The sequence below is a fragment of the Hyla sarda genome, chromosome 10, assembly GCF_029499605.1.
Source record: "Hyla sarda isolate aHylSar1 chromosome 10, aHylSar1.hap1, whole genome shotgun sequence".
Classification (NCBI taxonomy): domain Eukaryota; kingdom Metazoa; phylum Chordata; class Amphibia; order Anura; family Hylidae; genus Hyla; species Hyla sarda.
In genome coordinates, this window is record NC_079198.1 from 26,879,945 (window position 1) to 26,898,264 (window position 18,320).

The 18,320-nt window shown below is 46.5% G+C and overlaps 1 protein-coding gene across 1 annotated transcript in view; it reads left to right on the forward strand.

Moving 5' to 3' along the window:
• The first annotated feature begins 9,608 nt into the window (after window positions 1-9,608).
• LOC130293190 (transient receptor potential cation channel subfamily M member 4-like) overlaps window positions 9,609-18,320 on the forward strand; it is a 93,825-nt gene continuing 85,113 nt past the window's right edge. The window contains exons 1-2 of the mRNA XM_056541691.1: window positions 9,609-9,650; window positions 15,811-15,887. Coding sequence (XP_056397666.1) covers window positions 9,609-9,650; window positions 15,811-15,887 — 119 coding nt within the window. The remainder of the gene's footprint in view (window positions 9,651-15,810; window positions 15,888-18,320) is intronic.

Sequence of the window (18,320 nt, forward strand, 5' to 3'; positions counted from 1 at the left end):
ACAATTTAACTTTTCCGTGGGTGGGGATCGGCCACAGCTTTATTTATAAAATGACTTATAGAAATAACAATTTAACTGTAACAAAGACACCGATTGGCTTCTTACCAACCCGAGAGATGCTGCCACACCGTCCTGTGTGGAGGTCTACCCCGGGTTGACCCCGCTTTCACCATCTTCTTACCGCCAAGCTGTGATTTACAGCAAACAAAGATACAAAAAAGGGGAGGGAGGGCAAAACTCTGGGTCCTGGGCAGATTGAGCGGGGAAGGGAGACACCCCAGCTATAAATACCCAGAGGAGGGCCCCTGAAAACCCGGGAAACTATTAAACCCTTGATTGGTGCACTCCTTCCCCCCCCCCCCCCCACCCATGGGACATACCACTACAGTTACCGACAAATTTTACAGGCGGGGGAGGGGGCTAAAAACCTTGCCTGTATTTTTCTTAACCCGTTAACTGCTCACCAGTCAGGGGGCAAGCTAGTTATGCACAGTTTGCCCCTCCATGTTTGGTAAACAATGTTAATAAATCGAGTAAAATGCATTTCTCTTACTTTTGACACCAAAATTGAGGCTGTGTTCTTACTACCTTTTCATCAGTTTACAGTCAAAATTAGGCTCAAACTGGTGTGTGAACCTTGTGGTAAGCAAGCCGGAGAACTGATCATGACTGAGGTATATATAGATATGGGGGATTTATTAAGCTATGTATACCAGTTTTCTGGCATACTGTAGTCACAAATTTGAGACGTTACAGCATTTCTATGATGCTCTTGTACAAAAGAGTCAAAAAAGTTTACTGCTTAGAATGAATTGGTAATAGGAATCTCACCTGGCTGTGGCCCCCTAAAACTGGATGGTAAACATCAAATGGATAGGCATCCGTAAAAATAGGACTCCAGTTAGGAAGCCAGTTGCTTCTCCTCACAGGAAATGAAAGTGTGGTAGCCTGGTGGGGGTGTAGGCTAGTTGGGGTGTTGCTGTAGTATATGAGGGGTGAATTTAACCCTTGTCACTCGTGACACCAGGTTGAGGGTTAAAACTCTGTATTGATGCTGGGCCTATCGCCACCCTTCCCAAGAACGATAGGTGAGTGTAAAATAAATGAATTGTCCACAGCAGTGCTCAACTTAAAACTTGCAGGAACTTTACTGAAGATTTTCTGTACATGCAGTATCGGTAACAGTCCAGATAACAGAGTCTATATAGACAGCACAGCAGTGACTGACAGTTGCTTAGGACTGGAAAGTTCTCTTAAGAATACGAGGATTGTATTTGCATAGATCTGCTGGATTTAGGGTTTGGATTAGGTCCAGAGATCTTGCGGAGATAGCAAGGAATTGTAAGAACTATACGTCTCTAGCGCAGGCTTAGGCCGCAAGGCTTTGGCCTAGTAATTGTCTTGAAAGCTGCGGAGGTCCTACCTCGTCCAGAGTCAGCAACCCAAGAGAGATGCTGCTTGCTTGGCAGCACAGGAACAAGAGCGCGACAAAATGGCGCAGCTCCCTTATATGGGCAGGGGCTGGCCGTTTTGGATTGGTCCACCGTTACAATGGATTGTGGGTGATCACCTGACTAGAACCCCCAAAGGTCCTTTAGCAAACCATAGAGTTCTGTGAACCGGGTCACACGACCCGCAGGTCCTGCGATGCCAAAACAAGTGAGTAACAGCATATACATATTGTTACGCCGAGCGCTCCGGGTCCCCGCTCCTCCCCGGAGCGCTCGCTACACTTCCCTCACTGCAGCGCCCCGGTCGGTTCCACGGACCCGGGGCGCTGCGTTACCACCTCCGGCCGGGATGCGATTCGCGATGCGGGTAGCGCCCGCTCGCGATGCGCACCCCGGCTCCCGTACCTGACTCGCTCCCCGTCAGTTCTGTCCCGGCGCGCGCGGCCCCGCTCCCTAGGGCGCGCGCGCGCCGGGTCTTTGCGATTTAAAGGGCCACTGCACCGCTGATTGGTGCAGTGGTTCCAATTAGTGTTTACACCTGTGCACTTCCCTATATCACCTCACTTCCCCTTCACTCCCTCGCCGGATCTTGTTGCCCTAGTGCCAGTGAAAGCGTTCCTTGTGTGTTCCTTGCCTGTGATTCCAGACCTTCTGCCGTTGCCCCTGACTACGATCCTTGCTGCCTGCCCCGACCTTCTGCTACGTCCGACCTTGCTTCTGTCTACTCCCTTGTACCGCGCCTTTCTTCAGCAGCCAGAGAGGTTGAGCCGTTGCTAGGGGATACGACCTGGTCACTACCGCCGCAGCAAGACCATCCCGCTTTGCGGCGGGCTCTGGTGAAAACCAGTAGTGACTTAGAACCGATCCTCTAGCACGGTCCACGCCAATCCCTCTCTGGCACAGAGGATCCACCACCTGCCAGCCGGCATCGTGACAGTAGATCCGGCCATGGATCCCGCTGAAGTTCCTCTGCCAGTTGTCGCTGACCTCACCACGGTGGTCGCCCAGCAGTCACAACAGATTGCGCAACAAGGCCAACAGCTGTCTCAACTGACTGTTATGCTACAACAGTTACTACCACAGCTCCAGCAATCATCTCCTCCGCCAGCTCCTGTACCTCCTCCGCAGCGAGTGGCCGCTTCTGGAATACGACTATCCTTGCCGGATAAATTTGATGGGGACTCTAAGTTTTGCCGTGGCTTTCTTTCCCAATGTTCATTACACTTGGAGATGATGTCGGACCAGTTCCCCACCGAAAGGTCTAAAGTGGCTTTCGTAGTCAGCCTGCTGTCTGGAAAAGCCCTGGCTTGGGCCACACCGCTCTGGGACCGCAATGACCCCGTCACTGCCTCTGTACACTCCTTCTTCTCGGAAATTCGAAGTGTTTTTGAGGAACCTGCCCGAGCCTCTTCTGCTGAGACTGCCCTGTTGAACCTGGTCCAGGGTAATTCTTCCGTTGGCGAGTATGCCGTACAGTTCCGTACCCTTGCTTCAGAATTATCCTGGAATAATGAGGCACTCTGCGCGACCTTTAAAAAAGGCCTATCCAGCAACATTAAAGATGTTCTGGCCGCACGAGAAATCCCTGCTAACCTACATGAACTCATCCATCTTGCCACTCGCATTGACATGCGTTTTTCCGAACGGCGTCAGGAGCTCCGCCAGGATATGGACTCTGTTCGCACGAGGCGTTTCTTCTCCCCGGCTCCTCTCTCCTCTGGTCCCCTGCAACCTGTTCCTGTGCCTCCCGCCGTGGAGGCTATGCAGGTCGACCGGTCTCGCCTGACACCCCAAGAGAGGACACGACGCCGCATGGAGAATCTCTGCCTGTACTGTGCTAGTACCGAACACTTCCTGAGGGATTGTCCTATCCGTCCTCCCCGCCTGGAAAGACGTCCGCTGACTCCGCACAAAGGTGAGACAGTCCTTGATGTCTACTCTGCTTCTCCACGTCTTACTGTGCCTGTGCGGATGTCTGCCTCTGCCTTCTCCTTCTCTGCTGTGGCCTTCTTGGACTCTGGATCTGCAGGAAATTTTATCTTGGCCTCTCTCGTCAACAGGTTCAACATCCCGGTGACCAGTCTCGCCAGACCCCTCTACATCAATTGTGTAAACAATGAAAGATTGGACTGTACTATACGTTTCCGCACGGAGCCCCTTCTAATGTGCATCGGATCTCATCATGAGAGGATTGAACTGTTGGTCCTCCCCAATTGCACTTCTGAAATCCTTCTTGGACTTCCCTGGCTTCAACTCCATTCCCCAATCCTGGATTGGTCCACTGGGGAGATCAAGAGTTGGGGGCCCTCTTGTTCCAAGGACTGCTTAAAACCGGTTCCCAGTAAACCTTGCCGTGTCCCTGTGCTTCCTCATGTAACCGGTCTCCCTAAGGCCTATATGGACTTTGCGGACGTTTTTTGCAAAAAACAAGCTGAGACTCTACCTCCTCACAGGCCTTATGATTGTCCCATTGACCTCCTCCCGGGCACTACTCCACCCCGGGGCAGAATCTATCCTCTGTCCGTCCCAGAGACTCTTGCCATGTCTGAATACGTCCAAGAAAATTTAAAAAAGGGCTTTATCCGTAAATCCTCCTCTCCTGCCGGAGCCGGATTTTTCTTTGTGTCCAAAAAAGATGGCTCTCTACGTCCTTGCATTGACTACCGCGGTCTCAATAAAATCACGGTTAAGAACCGCTACCCCCTACCCCTCATCTCTGAACTCTTTGATCGTCTCCAAGGTGCCCATATTTTTACCAAACTGGACTTAAGAGGTGCTTATAATCTCATCCGCATCAGAGAGGGGGATGAATGGAAAACGGCATTTAACACCAGAGATGGACACTTTGAGTATCTGGTCATGCCCTTTGGTCTATGCAACGCCCCTGCCGTCTTCCAAGACTTTGTTAATGAAATTTTTCGTGATCTCCTATACTCCTGTGTTGTTGTATATCTGGACGATATCCTGATTTTTTCTGCCAATCTTGAAGAACACCGCCAGCATGTCCGTATGGTTCTTCAGAGACTTCGTGATAATCAACTCTATGCCAAAATAGAGAAATGTCTGTTTGAATGCCAATCTCTTCCTTTTCTAGGATACTTGGTCTCTGGCCAGGGACTACAAATGGACCCAGATAAACTCTCTGCCGTCTTAGATTGGCCACGCCCCTCCGGACTCCGTGCCATCCAACGTTTTTTGGGGTTCGCCAATTATTACAGGCAATTTATTCCACATTTTTCTACCATTGTGGCTCCTATTGTGGCTTTAACAAAAAAAAATGCCGATCCCAAGTCTTGGCCTCCTCAAGCGGAAGACGCCTTTAAACGACTCAAGTCTGCCTTTTCTTCGGCTCCCGTGCTCTCCAGACCTGACCCATCTAAACCCTTCCTATTGGAGGTTGATGCCTCCTCAGTGGGAGCTGGAGCTGTCCTTCTACAAAAAAACTCTTCCGGGCATGCTGTTACTTGTGGTTTTTTTTCCAGGACCTTCTCTCCGGCGGAGAGGAACTACTCCATCGGGGATCGAGAGCTTCTAGCCATTAAATTAGCACTTGAGGAATGGAGGCATCTGCTGGAGGGATCAAGATTTCCAGTTATTATTTACACCGATCACAAGAACCTCTCCTACCTCCAGTCTGCCCAACGGCTGAATCCTCGTCAGGCCAGGTGGTCTCTGTTCTTTGCCCGATTTAATTTTGAAATTCACTTTCGGCCTGCTGATAAGAACATTAGGGCCGATGCTCTCTCTCGTTCCTCAGATGCCTCTGAAATTGAACTCTCTCCTCAACACATCATTCCTCCTGACTGCCTGATTTCCACTTCTCCAGCCTCCATCAGGCAAACTCCTCCAGGAAAGACCTTTGTTTCTCCACGCCAACGCCTTGGGATCCTCAAATGGGGTCACTCCTCCCATCTCGCAGGTCATGCGGGCATTAAGAAATCTGTGCAACTCATCTCTCGCTTCTATTGGTGGCCGACTCTAGAGACTGATGTGGTGGACTTTGTGCGAGCCTGCACTATCTGTGCCCGGGATAAGACTCCTCGCCAGAAGCCCGCTGGTTTTCTTCATCCTCTACCTGTCCCCGAACAACCTTGGTCTCTGATTGGTATGGATTTTATTACTGACTTACCCCCATCCCATGGCAACACTGTTATTTGGGTGGTCGTTGATCGATTCTCCAAAATGGCACATTTCATCCCTCTTCCTGGTCTTCCTTCAGCGCCTCAGTTGGCTAAACAATTTTTTGTACACATTTTTCGTCTTCACGGGTTGCCTACACAGATCGTCTCGGATAGAGGCGTCCAATTTGTGTCTAAATTCTGGAGGGCTCTCTGTAAACAACTCAAGATTAAATTAAATTTTTCTTCTGCATACCATCCTCAATCCAATGGACAAGTAGAGAGAATTAACCAGATCTTGGGTGACTATTTACGACATTTTGTTTCCTCCCGCCAGGATGACTGGGCAGATCTTCTACCTTGGGCCGAATTCTCGTATAATTTCAGAATCTCTGAATCTTCCTCCAAATCTCCGTTTTTCGTGGTGTACGGCCGTCACCCTCTTCCCCCCCTCCCTACCCCCTTGCCCTCTGGTCTGCCCGCTGTGGATGAAATTTCTCGTGATCTTTCCACCATATGGAAAGAGACCCAAAATTCTCTCTTACAGGCTTCTTCTCGCATGAAAAGATTCGCAGATAAGAAAAGAAGAGCTCCTCCCATTTTTTCCCCTGGAGACAAGGTATGGCTCTCCGCTAAATATGTCCGTTTCCGTGTCCCGAGCTATAAGTTGGGACCACGCTATCTTGGTCCTTTTAAAGTTTTGTGTCAAATTAATCCTGTCTCTTACAAACTTCTTCTTCCTCCTTCTCTTCGTATCCCTAATGCCTTTCACGTCTCTCTTCTTAAACCTCTCATCCTCAACCGTTTTTCTCCTAAATCTGTTCCTCCCACTCCTGTTTCCGGCTCCTCGGACATCTTCTCTGTCAAAGAGATCTTAGCCTCAAAAAAGGTCAGAGGAAAAACTTTTTTTTTAGTGGATTGGGAGGGTTGTGGTCCAGAAGAGAGGTCCTGGGAACCTGAGGACAATATCCTGGACAAAAGTCTGATCCTCAGGTTCTCAGGCCCCAAGAAGAGGGGGAGACCCAAGGGGGGGGGTACTGTTACGCCGAGCGCTCCGGGTCCCCGCTCCTCCCCGGAGCGCTCGCTACACTTCCCTCACTGCAGCGCCCCGGTCGGTTCCACGGACCCGGGGCGCTGCGTTACCACCTCCGGCCGGGATGCGATTCGCGATGCGGGTAGCGCCCGCTCGCGATGCGCACCCCGGCTCCCGTACCTGACTCGCTCCCCGTCAGTTCTGTCCCGGCGCGCGCGGCCCCGCTCCCTAGGGCGCGCGCGCGCCGGGTCTTTGCGATTTAAAGGGCCACTGCACCGCTGATTGGTGCAGTGGTTCCAATTAGTGTTTACACCTGTGCACTTCCCTATATCACCTCACTTCCCCTTCACTCCCTCGCCGGATCTTGTTGCCCTAGTGCCAGTGAAAGCGTTCCTTGTGTGTTCCTTGCCTGTGATTCCAGACCTTCTGCCGTTGCCCCTGACTACGATCCTTGCTGCCTGCCCCGACCTTCTGCTACGTCCGACCTTGCTTCTGTCTACTCCCTTGTACCGCGCCTTTCTTCAGCAGCCAGAGAGGTTGAGCCGTTGCTAGGGGATACGACCTGGTCACTACCGCCGCAGCAAGACCATCCCGCTTTGCGGCGGGCTCTGGTGAAAACCAGTAGTGACTTAGAACCGATCCTCTAGCACGGTCCACGCCAATCCCTCTCTGGCACAGAGGATCCACCACCTGCCAGCCGGCATCGTGACACATATATTTATATAGATAATATTTATAAATATCAAGTTACTAAGGGTTGACTAGGGGTTAGTTAGGGAAGCGAACCCCGACAGTCCTAGGGACTCAGCTGCAATATACTACAAAGGAAGTTATTTTCTTTTTGAATTTCTTTTCTGTCTGACCACAGTGCTCTCTGCTGGCACCCCCTGTCCATGTCAGGAACTGTCCAGAGCAGGATAGGTTTGCTATGGGGATTTTCTCCTGCTCTGGACAGTTCCTGACATGGACAGAGGTGTCAACAGAGAACACTGTGGTCAGACAGAAAAGAAATTTAAAAAGAAGACTGTTGAGACCCAATTAGCTCCTAGCAGGCTATAACTACCCCTCCCCCTTACTAAAATAAATAATTAAAAAATAACTGACACAACAACAATGTAACTTTTCCGTGGGTGGGGATCGGCCACAGCTTTATTTATAAAATTACTTATATAAATAACAATTTAACTGTAACAAAGACACCGATTGGCTTCTTACCAACCCGAGAGGTGCTGCCACACCGTCCTGTGTGGAGGTCTACCCCGGGTTGACCCCGTTTTCCCCGTCTTCTTACCGCCAAGCTGTGACTTACAACAAACAGAGATACAAAAAAGGGAGGGAAGGCAAAATTTCTGGGCAGATTGAGGGGGAAGGGAGGCACCACAGCTATAAATACCCAGGGGAGGGCCCCTGAAAGCCCGGGAAAATATTAAACCCCTGATAGGTGCACTCCTTCCCCCCCACCCATGGGACATACCACTATAGCCACCAGCAAGTTTTACAGGCGGGGGAAGGGGCTAAAAACCTTGCCTGTATTATTTCTTAACCCCTTAACTGCTCACCAGTCACCAGTCCATATAGCTTCCTTTAGAGCATACATGATAAGTACTGGAAGGATTAAAGGAGTACTGTGGCAGAAAATAACTTATCCCCCTATCCAAAGGATAGAGGATAAGTTATAGATGGTGGGGAAGCAGTGTTCGACACCTCCCTCCATCTCTATGGGATACATGGAGGGGGTGTGTTGGCACTCTGAGCGGGGGTCAGCACGTCCCCTTCAAGCAGACTGCTGGGGCCCAATTTAGGAGATCACCTTGGGAAAAAGTTATTTTTCACCACAGAACTCCTTTAAGATTTTTAAATAAAAGTAATGTACAAATCTGTTTAACTTTCAGACACCAGTTGATCTGTCTTACCTCCCACTGTTACCTTGGTACATCTGGTATCCTGCTCCATCATCCGCTGCAGTTGTCTTCTTTGTGCTGGGGGTTGGCAGTGATATCCTGCCTTGGCCAGTGATAGCCTGATCAGCAGTTTGACATATTAAATCCTGGCTCCGGTCTTCTTCCTGGTGCCAGAGCCCAATACGTCACATGGCTGCTCAGCCAATCACTGGCCGAGCCGGGACATTGCTGTGGCCAACAATTAGCTGAGTTCTGATGTAGCAACAAGGAAGACTGTAGTGGAGCGCGGAGCAGGAGACTGACAGGAGGTAAGCCTGTTTTTTCATATTAATGCCAGCAGCCTGGACAGTTTTTTACACTTGCATTTAGGTAGGTGAAAAGTAAACAAAAAAAACCCACATACTTATGTTTCTGGCTCCCCCACCACTGCCACTTCTGAGAGCCCTGATCCCTGATGCATAGCACTTCTAACATATGGGTCAGCACCGTCATTGCTTGCTCAGTGTCTGCAGTGGTGTCCTGTCTCAGACACTGATTGGCTGAGTGGGCAATGGCTTGTGCAAACCCAGTTCCCAGTGCATCATGGACCAGAAGGCAAGGTAGGTAAGCATGCAGTTTTTTTTTTATTTATTTTTTATTTTATTTGTAAATGACATAAGATTATGCATCTTGTTTTTCTTCGGCCAGCATGAGCAGTAGTGAGACAGCTACAATCACAAACTTAAACTGTATGCATTTTTTTTGGTCAACCACAACTTTTTGGACAGGCATCCAAAAAAATGCAAACTGTGCCATTTCTCTAACTTCGGATAAGTCACATATTGCCCATTTCTGGAAAATAAAGTTATTTCGGGTGATTCAACCAGCAAGTCCTAATGCCATCGATAAGCTGAGCAATCCTGATGGACGGGTTCTCTGCATTTCTACATTTTACAGGAGTGGGAACAGGTTGGAGAAGGAGGATTGTGCCTGTAGGTGTGGCATACAGTGTAAGGGAGCATTATCCTCTCAGAGCTTAGAAATAAAACTTCCTTATCACCCAGCACTGACAGCAGCAGGGAAACCACACAAAAGCCCTGCAATGCCACTGGCTGGACGAGCCACAATGGCATCTGGAAAGATGGTCAATGACGTCCATAAAGATCAGGTAGGTGCAGAGAAGGACAGCTCTCCCCAGGCACTACTGTAGACACTATTGGTGATTGCTGAGGTATTGCCAGCAGCTCATGTGGAAGAAATTTGTTGCCAGAAGTTAAAATCCACCTTGCCCGACCATTCTGTCCTCCAACATCTGCCATTGGGAAAGAGTGGTCAGCTGATCCAGACAAAATCAGTACTAACTTAAGAGTATGTAAAAATTATTGTGGTTCCCCTTTTGCAAGCATGTGAGCAAGGTCCCCAAGCAGCAACTTGTCATTTCCTCTCCCTTATTGGTTGTTAAAGCTCCTTTTTGGGGGTCTCAGTCGCATTGTTACAGTGTACTACGCTACACATCCCTGTATGTTCTTTGGTTTCAGGTGTTTTATCTTGGAGTGGATAGTATGTTGCTTTTGAAGGATGCAGTTAAAGGGGTACTCCGCCCCTAGACATCTTATCCCCTATCCAGAGATCCCCTATCTCTGAAGAAATAGAAAACAAAACAAGTTGCATTTATCTTATTTTTTTATCTTACATTCCATTTCCTGCCTCTAATTCCATGTAGTAACTAACTTACTACACGTTTTACACGTCCAACTTTCTAAGCAATAAATATTTGCTGCCCTGAACACAAAGGAAAGAATAAGCAGACACCCATTAAAAAGTTAAACTTACATTTTGTCCTCTTTAATGCTGATAACGGCCGCTGGATTAGTACAGACATTTACAGTAGGCGCCGCACAGTAGAGATCCCGGCTCCGGCTGATGTCACTGTCCGGCTGAGCCACACACACTGGACAGTACTATGCGATGCCGATCTGATTCGGCGATCGCATAGTATAAGGAAGTGACTATCTGTCACAGCACAGCAGCGCTCGGCGGACCACGGGCTCAGATCATTCCGGGACACTGCATTGTCCTGGAATGAGGGTGACCGGGACCCGGGACAGACTCTCCAAATGCGGTACTGTCCCGGGCGATCTGGGACACGTGGTCACCCTACTCTGTGTGTAATAACGGGTGATACAGGGGACGGAGCATCGTTACATCACGGCTCCGCCCCTCATGACGTCACGGCCCACCCCCCTCAATACAAGTCTATGGGAGGGGCCTGGCGGTCTTTACGTCCCCTGCCATAGACTTGCATTAAGAGGGCAGGCCGTGATGTCACAAGGGGCGGAGCCATGATGTCACGCTGCTCCGTCTCCTGTATCGCCCGTCATTGCGCACAGAGCGAACTCGCTCTGTGCAGTAATGATAGCGCGGTGCTGCAGCGGCGATCCCGGGGGTCCGAAGCAACGGGACCCCGGCAATCTGACATCTTATCCCCTATCCTTTGGACAGGGGATAAGATGTCTAGGGGCGGAGTACCCGTTTAATCATGTCAAAATAACAATCTGTCTATTCCCTTTAAGAATTAGCCATGTATTCCATCAGATCAATGACTAAGAAGAGCAGAAAGCTGACAAACCCGTCCTACAAGCATTTTCTTAGAATAATGTCAAAATCCTGGAAGTCTTATCCTTGTACTTGTATCGCCAGGTCTTCACTATTAGTTGCTAGGAGAGAACAATTAGTTGTCTGGGTACAAAAGCCTATTTCATCATGGGCATTCCCATAGTAATCCTTCCTGTAACTCACAACATTGTGCATTTGCTACTTTAGCCACAACATAGTTATATAAGTTGTATATCCTGTTTCTTTTCAATTCAATTCACAACCTAATAAATTGTATCTATGGCATGTTCTTTATTGAAATGGTGTTTTTGGAATCCACAGAATAGAAGTATCTGATCACTGTTAAAATTTCCACCAACAATGACTTTCACTTTTTTCACATTTTGTTGTGTTCCCCATCATTCGTCACTCAATATCCCATAATTACCCAATGAAAACAGAATGTTAAAAATCTTTGCTTATTTCTTAAAAAATAAAACACTAAAATATTACATAAAATATGAGATAAGTATTCAGACCGTTTACTCAGTCCTCCAGGGAAGCCACTTCAGAAGTAATTTAAGCCTCCAGTCATCTTGGGGATGAGGCCACAAGGTTTAAACACTTGGATTTGGGGATTATCTGCCTTTCTTCTCTGCAGATCCTCTCAAACTCAGTCAGGTTGGATGGGGATCATCAGTGGAAGACATTTACAAGTATCTACAGAAATGTTCCATTGGGTTCTAGTCAGGGCTCTGTCTGGGCCACTGAAGGACATTCACAGAGTTGTCCCTAAGCTGTTCCTGTGTTGTCTAGAGAGAGGGGAGAAGGCGCCTCATGTGCGGGATCAGCAGATCTTGTGAGTGGGGGGAAGGGAGGTAATCCCAAGCCGCTTACCAAAGTTGGTTGTGCGCCCACACACAACAAGGTTTAGCGTAAAGTGTATAGGTCGGTCCACTGCAGCCCTCCTTAGTAGAGTAGAAACGAGGATGAAATGACCATAAAGACAGGAGTTTTGTCCGGCGCAGAAAGGAACCGTCAGAAGGCAGGATAAAATCAAGGGATTTATTGAATGCAACGCGTTTCGCTGCGCATGCGCAGCTTCTTCATGCATGCTTGGCATGCCTGAAGAAGCTGCGCATGCGCAGCGAAACGCGTTGCATTCAATAAATCCCTTGATTTTATCCTGCCTTCTGACGGTTCCTTTCTGCGCCGGACAAAACTCCTGTCTTTATGGTCATTTCATCCTCGTTCCTGTGTTGTCTAGGCTGTGCTCTTGTCTTGTTGAAAGGTGAACCTTCAAACTAGTTCTAGGCCCAGAGCACTCTGGATAAGAAATGTTATCAAAATATCCCTGTACTTTCTCAATTCAGCTTTTACTCAACCAATACCAGTCTCCTGTCCCATCTGTTGAAAAAGATCCCCACAGCATAATGCTGCCACCACCATACTTCACTGTAGGGGATGGTATTGGGCAGGTGATGAGTAGTGTATGGATTCTTTCTGACAAGATGCTTAAAATTAAGGCTAAAAGGATCTCAGTGATTACACCACAATGCAGAGTACCAAGAGGTTATGACCCTGGGTTGTCTCTAGTCCACATTGTGAGGGAGTCTATTGTCAATTATCGTGTTTTGTGAAGAACCAGCTGATCAAGGACCCTTCTGCATACAATAATCTATTTGTGGGCTTCATTGTGGGAGTTAGTGCCTTATGGTTTTAACACCATGAAAGTTCTTCAGCATATGCTTTACAATAGGGTATCATGCTGCAAAACCATAAGGAAAGTCTTCAAGCATTTGCACCACAGTGAACCAACCTGTGTAGGCCTTCTACAGTGCAGTTGAAACCAATTGGACTTTACCTGTATCTACAAATGCATGTGTTCTTGTATCTGTATCAACACTAGCAACCAAAGTGCAAGAAGCACATTAGAGACTTTTATTATATCTGCTATGAAAGCTTTCTTGAAGGGAACATAGACCAAATTTCCACATATTCAAGAACTGTAACTTTGCAACCCTGTGCCAAAGTGACTTATTTCTTGCATGTTGTGTACTGATCACAGTAAAGATCAACCTTGCTTGAGAGCATCTGGAGCTTTATTGTTGCACATAACATCACAGATACATCCTCAGACAGTGCATTGTGCAGGGGCTCATAGGGGAATCCAACAGGTTAACAAGATCACTCTGCTACACATGACACAGCCCTACACATTGGCAGAGGGACTTATACTCTTAGCTGGCCTGGACTGCTCCGCATATCCTCCTTATGGGCACCTGATGTAACTGTACCTTTAGATATGTTGGTCTCTACCATTGATGAGATTTCCCTTTGATTGATCCCTTTCACACATTAGAATGTTTTCTTTTTTCTTTTTTTTTTTACCATAATGCCACATAAAGAGGATAACACCCCTTTATATAATTCTATGCTTTGTTTATAAAGTAGTTTACCTGTAAAAAAGGAAAGCGCAGTTTCATAGAATAGTATGTCTTGATTTAGGTAGGGTATAGTTTTTCCCCCAGTATTGACCACACCTTTCTAAAGCGTTACTGTCATTAGTAATATAATTTAAAAAAATGCTTAAATAAGTATAGTAATATGTCCTAAGACCTGTAAACATAATAATATGCATATGTTAATATGTAAAATACCTTTTTGATCTATGTATATCTATGATCAGTCTTCTGAATTTATCTCAGAAACTGGGGGCGTTTCCCCTGTAGTATGATGAGCTTCTCTCCTCCCCCCTCCCCTCTCCTCTGTCATGAGGTCTGCACAAACATATTAACATTTGAAAAGGATATTGCATAAATGCATGCTCTACATAACTCTAATGCAGCCATGTGAAACTATGTTAGACACAACAGCTCATTTTGTGAATTGGTCATCTGTGTCTGGTGTATATCTGGTGTATATCCAGGGAGTAGTGCAGACAATCTTTTGCCCAAACCCACTGTCCTTATTACCTACTTGGACAACCCGCCCTAAACAGAGACCCTCAACTGGTTGATGGTCTCTATACTGAACTACATGCAGGCACGTCAGAGTAGGCAGAATTAAACCATTTGAGTCTGTAACAAATGGGCAACATAGTAGAGATACACAAGACAGAGGCAGAGTCAGGAAAACTATGGGTCAAACCTATACAGCGGCATAATGCAAAAATTAGCAGGACAGAAGAATTATCAAGGTAGAAGTTCAGGTAACAAGACGTCAGATTAGGTTACTCGGTACAGCGCACAGGAAAAAACTGGTGAAAGGGGAATGAACCCCTATCACGGCTGGGGCATCAGTGCAGCAGCTGACTATAAATATCCGACCTCCAGGAGATTTGATTGGCCCATTACTCCCACCTCCTTATATGTAGGTCAGTCATATGTGTGTCAATCATGAGTGATGACCCTGCAATATGCAGAACCGTTGTCAAGACAATGCTGGGTGTGTCAAACAGAAGACAGAGTCACTGCTGGAGAAGGGAGAGGCATACATGGTTTATTTTGTGAAAGCCCCTGTACCTGATGAAGAGGGAACAGCCTTAAAATGCGTAACATTGAAAAAAAATGAATGAACCCTTCCAGCATTCAACTTGATGTGGATCCCAGCATTGCTTTCACTCACCAGCTTCAAGTTCTGTGCTATTATTTCATGGGCTTTTAAAAAAAACAACAAAAAAAAAAACCTTGCTAGATATAAAAAAAAAAAAAAAAAAAAAAGTAGAGATTATAGGGAGGGGATGATCAGGAAGGACCTGCAGAAAGTGGCAAATAAACTATTATTTTACCAGTATTACTAACATTTTACTTATGTGATAGCTGTGTACAAAGTATTTGTTTTCTACAGTTACGTTTTTTAAAGGGGTACTCCGGTGAAAAACTGTTTTTTTTCTTTTAAGTCAACTGGTGCCAGAAATTTAAACAGATTTGTAAATTACTTCTATTAAAAAATCTTAACCCTTCCAGTACTTATCAGCTGCTGCATACTCCACAGGAAGTTATTTTCTTTTTACATTTCTTTTCTGTCTGACCACAGTGTTCTTTGCTGACACCTCCGTCTGTCTCAGGAACATTCAAGAGCAGGAGCAAATCCCCATAGCAAACCTATCCTGCTCTTGACAGTTCCTGAGACAGACAAAGGTGTTAGCAGAAAGCGCTGTGGTCAGACAGAAAAGAACTACACAACTTCCTGTGGTGCATACAGCAGCTGATAAGTACTGGAAGTATTAATATTTTTAAATAGAAGTAAATCTTTCTGGCACCAGTTGACATAAAAAAAAAAAAAAAAATTCACTAGAGAACCCTTTAATGTTTATCCAAAGGGTGAGGCCAGTGAATAGCAATGCTATGACCTGTCACACCACTTCATTATACTCGTAACTCACCATGGTGGACACATGTGGCTGAAGCCTTTAAGTAAAGATAAATTCACTTATAATACCTACCTTGCACTTTACCAATTTTTTTATCTTGTTGATTAACCATTAACAAAAATTTTAACTGAGTAAGTAAATAAACGTGTTCTTACTGTTATTTATTCAGTGTGAATGGTTCTTGTTTATGTGGTCGTTGAGGTCTTCTCTTCATGATATGACATTGGACCTTTATGTTTATTGGCCTATATGGCGCATATTCCTTCCGTACAGTAAAATAGGTCTCTTATATAGAGCAATGTCTTATATTTCAATGATATGACTACATTTTCAAACTCAAATATTTCTGTTGTTTTTTTATCTTCAGAGTTGGATCCCCAAACGATTTAAAAAGAAAACATGTACCACATATGTAGAGGACACGAGACCTGACCGGTGGGTTACTTGTTACGTGTTTGCTCCTCACGTATGAGTATATAATGATTTGGAGCTATAATGGTGTCATGTTTTATTGCCTCCTAGCAAGTATCAGCACTGGGCAAACTTAGGCTGCATTCACACCACATTTTGGACATACGGGTGCCGGATCTGGCAGGGGAGGGGCAAACCGGGCGCTCCCGTAACGGTGACTCCGGTGGGCTCAATTTTGACCCATATGTGGTTTTGGACCGGACCTAAAACCGTAGTAAACTACGGTTTTAGGTCCGGTCAGGAAACCGCATATGGGTCAAAACTGAGCCCACCGGAGTCACCGTTTGACTCCGGTCCGGTCATTAAAGTAAATGGTCACGGGCTGATCCGGACGGGGGAAGGGAGCGCCCGGTTTACCCGTATGTCCAAAACGTGGTGTGAATGCAGCCTTAGGCAGATTTGAGGGATCACTAGAATCAACATACTTTATGTTTATCAAGTTAGGAAAATAAGGGACCCACTGCAAAGGCATAACTTTATAGGGGTTTGTACACAAATATGTTAGGGAATACCTACTGATCATGGGGGTCCACTGCTGAGACCCCCGGTGATTTCCAGAATGGGGAACAAAATCTTACCTGAGAACAAGGTACCAAGTCTCCCCTGAGAATGGAGTATCAAGAAAGGACTTCAAAGGAACCCGGCTCCACGGTGCTGAACGACCACAACAGGTGAACGATAAAAGGAGTTTATTTGACCAGAATGCAACGCGTTTCGCTGCGCATGCGCAGCGAAACGCGTTGCTTTCTGGTCAAATAAACTCCTTTTATCGTTCACGTGTTGTGATCGTTCAGCGCCGTGGAGCCAGGTTTCTTTGAAGTCCTTTCTTGATATTGCCGTATATCTACCGGAGGGCAGCAGTCGACCCACTACTATTCTATGCCTACATCATTGTTGTGTATGAAGTTGCACAACCACCCAGGATGAGCAATTTATCTATATATAGTTATCTCACTACGGGATCTCAATGTTACTACTCTATGGAGCGCCTGTCAACCATGTAGACCGCCGCTCCATTCATTCTCCATGGGAGTTGAGGAAAATAGCCGAATATTGTACGCTGTTATCTTCGGCGATTCCCATAGAAAATGAGTGACAGTGTGAACACGAGACCGTCGCTCAGGGAAGAGTTGTTGAGCCATATTGGATTTCCTGCATTTGAAATGTGTATTATGAGATTTAGGGGCAGCTGAGACACATTACTGTATAACATACACTGCACTTCATAGAGAGAAGAAATAAGTAGCATCTATGTAACACCGCTTATCTCTGTTAAACCATCAGAGACTGACATCAGAATAAAATGTTTATATAAATATGTAACCTTGCCATAGACTATATTATACAGTTACGCAATTCCCTAATATACTTTTTGAAAACTGTACCAAAGGTGAAACTTTCGCGGTAACCTTGTAAACAGTGCATTGTAAAACATTGTAGAGATATCCACGACTGCAAGTTACAGCATAAAAAAAATATTACAAAGGTCAAATCCGGGTCCTACCGGCTGCATTGACTATTTAATTTTCTATATACCGTATTTGTCGCCGTATAAGACGCACTTTTTCTTCCCCAAAACTGGGGAGAAAAGTTGGTGCGTCTTTTGCGGCGAATACACATTAAAACCCTGTCCTATCGCGGCGGTCCCTGCAGCCATCAATGGCCGGGACCCGTGGCTAATACAGGACATCACCGATCGCAGTGATGCCCTGTATTAACCCTTCAGATGCTGCGATCAAAGCGGACCGCCGCATCTGAAGCGAAAGGGACACTAACCCGGCTGCTCAGTCGGGCTGCTCGGGACCGCCGCAGTGAAATCGCGACGTCCTGAACAGCTTACAGGACACCAGGGCGGACCTTACCTGCCTCCCTTTTGATGTGTTGTTAAGCATGCAAAACCAATGGTTTTGCAATTGCTTTCATTAGAAAATTTCCAGTATTTCATACTGAAAAAGCCAGTCAAAACACTGGCCACTAAGGGTCCTGGGATGTATACCAGTCCTGCAGTGTCCACTGGTCATCATCTATGTCATGGACCCACTTCATGATTGACAGGGCTGCAGGCAGGTCCAGAGCTGCTGTGCTCGCTCCCAGCCCCCTCACTCTGCCTGCCTGTGTTTACTTTCACTTACAACGCTATTTGTGCCCAGAGGACACTATAGCCCTCATAAACCCCTCACCACTTAACTTTTAATAGTGACTAATGAAATAGTAGTAGGATTAAAAACACACCCCTAAGTGCAATGGGGGAGTTTTATCAAAACCTGTCTAGAGAAAAAGTTGTTGAGTTACCCATAGCAACCAACAGATTGTGTCTTTCATTTTTTGGAGGCCTTTTCAAAAATGAAAGAAGCCAACTGATTGGCTGCTATGGGCAACTCAGCAACTTTTCCTCTG